General features: G+C 33.5%; 1 protein-coding gene across 1 annotated transcript in view; it reads left to right on the top strand.

Moving 5' to 3' along the window:
- Positions 1-374: 374 nt before the first annotated feature.
- Smp_009990 (tyrosine kinase) overlaps positions 375-7,409 on the top strand; it is a gene marked incomplete at its 5' end in the record, with an annotated part of 33,645 nt that continues 26,610 nt past the window's right edge. The window contains 5 exons of the mRNA XM_018799257.1: positions 375-393; positions 2,226-2,404; positions 3,910-4,168; positions 5,216-5,317; positions 6,905-7,058. Coding sequence (XP_018651064.1) covers positions 375-393; positions 2,226-2,404; positions 3,910-4,168; positions 5,216-5,317; positions 6,905-7,058 — 713 coding nt within the window. The remainder of the gene's footprint in view (positions 394-2,225; positions 2,405-3,909; positions 4,169-5,215; positions 5,318-6,904; positions 7,059-7,409) is intronic.

The following is a 7,409-nucleotide window of genomic DNA, read 5'->3' as shown; positions in this document are numbered from 1 at the left end:
TCAATGTAAAGAAACCTTATCTTGCCTATACGTCGCGTTATAAATATCACTCCTAATTTGTTCTAATGCCTTTTTCTTTTCTATTTCCTTCAAAGAATATCGGTCTTTTTTCCCTCCGAGTGATTCAGCAAGGTGGAGTACGTATAGACAGTAATCCACAACTGTGCTATGTAAGGACTATTGACTGGGATGTAATCCTTCAGGGTCAAAATGGGGACGTGTCTTCGGTTAAGATCGTTAAAAATGGATTGTGTCCAAATACCTGTTCATCTGGTTGCTCTGTGGCTTCACAAAGTACTGGTCGGCTTTCAGCAATAGGACTTTGGAGCCCCTTATTAAGAGATATTTCTCCCACTGATGGACATTGTTGGTCAATGAATGAGTGTCAATCGAGTAAATAACCATTGTGTTTTTTAAGTATTGTATTTTTACAGTCGTTAATTCTTTGGTGAAGTCATTTTGATACCTAAATATTAATTTTCAAATATGCTTAAAATGATTTAGTCTGAGGGGGTATATCATATTACCATTTGTGTGCCCTGTCACCACTAAAATATTTATGCTGTGTTTAATATCCACCAAACTAACAGCTGTTGAACTGAGAGTTCCGCTTATCAATATCTTGTGTTGACCATTATCTAATGGTTTAACAATTCAGCTCGAAATCATGTCATTTTTCTGTAATGGGGTTTTCATCGTATATTAATGGTGATATTTTAATAACTTTAAGGCGTCCACCCTTGTTTTCGTAAGAAATCTTGTATCTGGCCCTTACCCCAGTTATTATTCCCATTGTTTAACAACCTGTATTTGTATGTGGTGAAGGTGGATTCTCAACATGCGGATTCATTCCAAAACACCTACTTTTGTGACTCAGACATGCCTGGATATATCCAAGTATTCATCATTTCAGTTTCTTCACGACCACTAGTACTGGTTGAAACAATAAATAAATCTTTCGTTATGTTATATAACTTCAAATAAAAACAATATTTACACTGTATAATAAGATTCTGCTCATGTTGGCTCTCTGGACGGGATCATGGAGATAGTGCTAGTGGATTAACTTCATGTGTAATTAGGTATGGACCAGTTTCAAACTAATGACTTAACAACCTTGTTTTCTTTTTGTATTTTGCCTGATTACTTAAAAACAGTAACAATAACTTCTTGGACAAGTTTTGTCTAAGTAGTTTTCGGTTAATAAATATTTTGTTTTTTGTATCTTTGTGTCTACTTTTCAGAACTGCTTTGTATGATTCATATCTTAATGTTCTTGCTTAAATAAGTTTACGGTCGAATAAAACTGACACAATTATACAAGATGCTACATCTATCCTTAGAAATGCTCAGGCTAGGTCATATAGACCGTGCCGCTTGGAAAAATTTCGGTATTCCGAGTCCTTGATATTTCCTCTTTAAATAGTCTGGTATTTACTGTTGAAGTGACACAGGATATTGTGGTTGGTTTTTGTTTCAGTAATCAAGGTGGACTATCTCGTGATATATTTTATATTGACTTTCAGAATTTATCAAATTTACAACCTATCTCCCTAATATTAAGATTATTTATAGAATTGGCGTAGATGCAGCAAAAAAGATTCTATAGTTGTCAGATTGTGTTGATATTTTCATTACAACTGCATCGACTGTTTTCTTCATTCTCGATTCAAGAATCGTAAGGAGCGCCTTTTATCCATCTGAAAAGAGATGGTGCGAATATTCAAAAAAATCCTCGCGGAAAAATGTTTTAACTAGCTTCAGAACGAAATAATAAAAGTAGGAAACTACAAATTATTTTGACAAGACAGATCATCGCACAAGTTACTTAACATTCGTTCAGTTTTATTAGTATATTGATACGATCGCATAAAATCCAACATTTCTTTAAGTTGTATCGAGTTGTGTCTAAGTGTTTCAAGACGAAAACAAGCGTTTTAGTTTACAACTAACCAGGTCACTGATTCACAGATATAAGCTGCTAAGTTATTGTATGAATGAAAATGGTAATGGTTTGCAAAAAAACTTGGTCTTTTCGTTTCAGCTGTTGTTTAACGTACGGTATTGGAAATGTTCTAACTGTTGAATTATTTACCCTCGACCCATATCATTAAAATGGCATCTATTTCTGTTTTACTGCTCGATGTGTAACAAAAATAAAATGTATGGTTCTATTGATCAAGTTTTTAACTGGTTATAATTCCATATTCTTACTTGTTTCCTAGTATGCCCTTTAAACTGCACACTTCTTAATTTGACTTGTACAATGAAACGTCCTCATAAATGCTGTCATCCAGAATGTCTTGCTGGATGTTACGGTGACGGCCCAAGTATGTGCGTTGCGTGTAAGAACGTTATGCACGAAAACCGATGCGTCTCACAATGTCCAGGCGGAACTTTCAAGGTAGGTTCTCATCCAGTTTTAAATCTCATATGACCTTTTAATTACTTCCAGATGATCTTTTGTTGATAACCGAGTTCACTTAGTTTCAAGTGATTACTAATTATGCTATTTTACTTGATTTTTTTATTGAGTGGGTTGAACTGCTTAAACTTGCTTCATTTTCAAAATAATATATGTGTTCAGTGTACATCAAGTAAGTCTAGATTAAATATAGTGGTCCAAAATGTGTCAATTACTCATTGAGTTGAATTAATTCTGTTTTATAGTAATTATTGAGTCTCTTTTATCAGCCGGCATACAAAAACGATTCATTCTAATTTTTCTAACCAGTATGTACACCGAACATTTATATACTTTCAGCTGCCTCTCAATTTGCACGTTAATATAATGTTTTAGTTTCATATATGGTGTAACTGGTGAATAAATAAAGCATGCCCCCATCTGGCCATTTAGTAATCCACGTTGGGAGTGAGTTCCGCTGTTACTCTAAAAGTTGATCATAATGTCACTAGAAAACTGTAGTTAAAAAAATTATCCTGATATACTGGTAAAAAAAATCAAACTCCTCTTCTCTATATCCGAAAGTTCATGAGTTTGATTCCAGTAGTATTTGTAGTTTCGATCTTATTATTTCATTTGCTTCTTTTGTCTTTCTTATATATAGTCTGCTAAGACAATCGGCATTATTATGCTTTTTACTTCACTGTCTTTTGATGTTGTTTTGCTCTTATTATGTTGATGTAATTCGTGGTTACATGGGTAGATAAACACCTATATTAGGTAATTCGTTCCCTAATTTTCACTGTCTCTAAATTGTTTCAGGACTAAATGCTAGGGTTTCCACAGAGGCAGCACAGTCGAACCCATATGAAGTTATGAAACCTCTTCGAATAGGAGATCTTGAGCTTTAAGGCGTCGTCGCACAACTAACTGTTGTGGAATGAAAGAAATGCAGCGACGTAATCAAACCACCATAGATTGGTATGTGTTAGGAATACCGTTGTAGAGTCAATTTGTATCTCCTCTTGCTTTCGTTGTTGGTTGCGTTGAAGTGTTACCATGCACGTTTACTTGTTGTTCCTTAAGCATTGAGTTAGCTCGCATATAGTACTCCCTTTACCGTTTAATGTCTAACCTTTCCGACATCATAGGTACGGGATTGGCGATAATATTAAAGGTTTTGTATCTATCGTACTAATTGGAAAAGTTTCTCCATTACTTCCAACTTCACCTCTCTGGGTTGATGTAGACTTACACTCGTGTTTCAGAGCGGAACAGATGAAATACCTACCTTTGCCTATTTGTTTAATGTTGTCTAATTGTAAAAAAACTTGTGATAGAATCTCACCATTTCTGAGAAATTTTCAGTTCATTAATCTTCTGAAAAGTCGAACTAAATGTTTACATGTTTAAAATTATTTTGTTTTTTGCATTCTGAATTCTCGTTTGCGCTCATTTGTCGTCAGTTACGTTCCGTTAGAATCTTTTATCATTTCTACTTGCAGTATCTTAATCGAAGATGCGTCACAGAATATCAGTGCTTAACTCAATTTCCCAATTTAACTTATGCTGATTTACCAAATATGTCAGATCATCACGCGAATAGTTTTTCAAATCATTCATTTCCACGGGATATCATGGCTAAAATAGACTCGGATTTCACTATTTTCAATGGATCTTGCCTTTCAAATTGTCCTGTGGGTTATAAGAAGTCATCTAAAACCGGTCTTTGTTACCCATGTGGAGATCAGTGTGAACTTAAACGTGAGATTATCAGTTTTACTTTACAATACTAATTACCGTCATCACAATGAACAATTTTTGACCTTAACCACATATAACAATAATGTTCAAAGATGTGAGACTTTCTGTTGATTGAATGTACCAACATGTTATTAATTGAAAATTTACAGTTTTGGTTTATAAGAATAATGATACTAATCATAATAATAATCATTGGACCACTTTCTTTACGAAATGACATGGACTGTCACCTTATTTAAACAAAATGATCCTATTCTTAATGTATTTACGATATATTGGTACAAAATAAACTCATTTAGCAGGTACTTGGATATGGGCCACACTCCAAGCGCTAGCACCAATGTTACTACCTGGTTTCCCAAACGGAAGTAGACGGGGCGGGGTTCAGACCTGAGACTTGGGCGGTGAAAGCTGATCGCCTAAAATTCTGATTTGCCATTACACGAAATTGATGCTCGCCTGCCGGAACCGGGGATCAGATTTGAGACGTTTAGATCGTCACTGTAACGTCCTGTCAACTGAGCTGGTCCGGCGTTTTTGTATTAACAACATAAAAAGTCTAGACTTTACGTTGATTTTGACTCTATCTAATCGAGTAAATTACATTTTGTTTTGCCAACATGTTCATGATAATTTATAGTTTTTCGCTGCATATATTGCATTGTAGTTAATTGAAACTTTTTTTCATTTTCTGCGTAAATACCTGTTTTATCTAACCTAATTCTTATTATAGTCCAGTCACAGTTATAATCTTTCTTTTAGTGATTTTTTAAATAGAAAAATTCATTCAAATATTTATGAAAATAGTCGTTTAATTCCATTTTATCATCAATCAACAACTGTATATTTCCGACTTTGCTGTACCAAATCATTATAATCATATGCCTTTTTTTAACCGGCATCTTTGTGTATTTTCCATAGGGATATTTCGTTTGTTTAATTTTATTCAAACAATGAAGATTAATTGTTCTATTCGTTATTAAATTGCTAGAAAACTATTAAGAATTGCAATTTGATTATTGTTAATATTTGGAATTGCTTTTATAGATTGTCGTGAATTTTTAATACATAGTTTGAAAGTACTTGATACTCTGGCTGGTTGTTATTCGGCTAAAGCTATTTACCTTAGTATTCAAGAAGGTCAACCTGGTAAGTGATGTAAAAGCTATTGTTTTGTGTGATACAAATAGATTTAATTTTCATTACGGGATGAATAATATATCCAGCTGTTGCACACTTATAAGGAATGATATTTAGTGACATTCGAGTTAGTTCATATAATTTAAATATTATTTTGTCCAATAAAGACGAAAAGGAGGGGTTGAAAACACGTAATTTTAAGAAATTTAGGGTACTTCGATCTTGTTCTAATTTCAAATACTTTCCATTTGCGGTGTTGCACTTGTTCTATCTTCGTTTCCACTGTTTGAAACGTCACTGGGAATTGTAAATAATTAGGCTCTTTATCTGCCTCATTTCATTATTTGCTTGTATCTTGTGCATATATTTTTTCTCAAATTCAGCTTACCGATGATCATGCGGACATTAAATCCCCAGTCAAAAGTCATAATAGGCCGTACGCGTTTGATGTTTTAATTAACATAGGCAAGGTACGGTTGTTTTGGCTGCATATCACCCTTGGAGTCTTTACACCTTGCATTAAAACATTTGGCCCAATTAAAATGAGTTTTTTTTATTTTACCAATTTCATTGGTTCTTCTGAAATCTCACCGAAAACAGTTGCACAGTTCACGTACTTATTAGGCAGTAGAATTTTTAATTGAAAGATCAGTGTCACCATACACAGATAAATTGGTTATCTTTACTTGATCTATCTTATCGACTATCTATCCGTACAGTTGTTGCTTTGCCTCATCCTATTCTGGCTATTATCGCTGTTTAGGATATCTTTAATATAGTTTACTGCTTTATGGCTATGCTGGTGGTTACTAAATTGCATAATATCGAAATATCAAGTGATTACAAGTTATTGTGTAACCTAGTTAAAATTCGTTGTAATCAAAGATAGTAAATACCAGTGTCTGTAAACACGTTTAAATCTTTCAGCTGCTGAATTACTTTTTAAAATATAGAGCTCGTGTTGTGTGGAAATGTGTCTTCAAATACAGCATCAAAATCATTTATTTCGCTTGTATTCGAGCATAAAAAAGTAACTACGAAGTTATAACCTGGAAACCATACTACACATTATTAGATTCGCAAATATTTATCTTAACATATCAGTAACCGTATTATATTTGAAAGATTGAAACGCTAGTATATAAGATATAATACTGTTAGCATGTTTCTGATGATATATGGTGTTCTTCAGTAAAAAGAGATTTATATCCGTCATCAAGGCTTTGTTCGTGTTTTCATACAATGCGTCAGTAGAGTTACTATTTTCATGTTAGTAAATAAACTTGGTGTGAACTAAGGTGAAAAGGCTCTTCTTAATTCTTGTAATATAATATTGAGTATGTGTGGTTTTATGTTAAGTAGAGGCGAGTTTAGATTAAGTAGTTATATTTGAAGTGACGAATTAACAACAAATACTCATCGTTTATCCTAGAGAAGGAGAATAATGTACAGTAGAGTTTGCTTGTTCGAATGTTATTTACCCTAACTTTTACTAGAGGGAAGTACTTCCAATCAATCAGTAATCGCACAATAACACTGCACACATGTTACAGTATTTAATATTACAGTGTAGTATCTTTTTTTCGGTATTTACAGAAATTGTGGCTCTCTTATTGGACAGGGCATTTGCAAATCTAAGAGTGATACATCATAGTCTGCGTATAGTACGCTCTTCTGTTCTTAATAATCTAAATTTTCTACGACACGTTCGTTCTATTGGTCAAATAGGGGGAAATATTTCCAATCACCCGTAAGTTGTGCTCACATATTTGTTTATATTTGCTTTATTTCTTAGTGTTAAACCTAACAGGCAGTAGTCCATTTTTTGGTATAAACGTGGAGAATATATGAAAAAGTTAATGGCAAAAGATTTTAACTTCACATGTCAACTGAAAACCTCGTAACGAAAACTCCCAATGATATCTCATTTTAATAAGTGGAGATGATTTCATAGAATTAAAATTTTTCGTCACAATCGTTAATTCAGTAAAAGCATTATTACTATTTGTGATTTTAATCGTGAATGATTGAAAGTTAAGTAAGATAAGTACAAGCGAAGCTGTCTGTTGTTGTATCCATGAAAAACGATTTCAACAGTAAC

This window comes from Schistosoma mansoni, chromosome 3 (assembly GCF_000237925.1).
Source record: "Schistosoma mansoni strain Puerto Rico chromosome 3, complete genome".
Lineage (NCBI taxonomy): Eukaryota > Metazoa > Platyhelminthes > Trematoda > Strigeidida > Schistosomatidae > Schistosoma > Schistosoma mansoni.
This window is presented reverse-complemented; position numbering and strand designations above follow the sequence as displayed.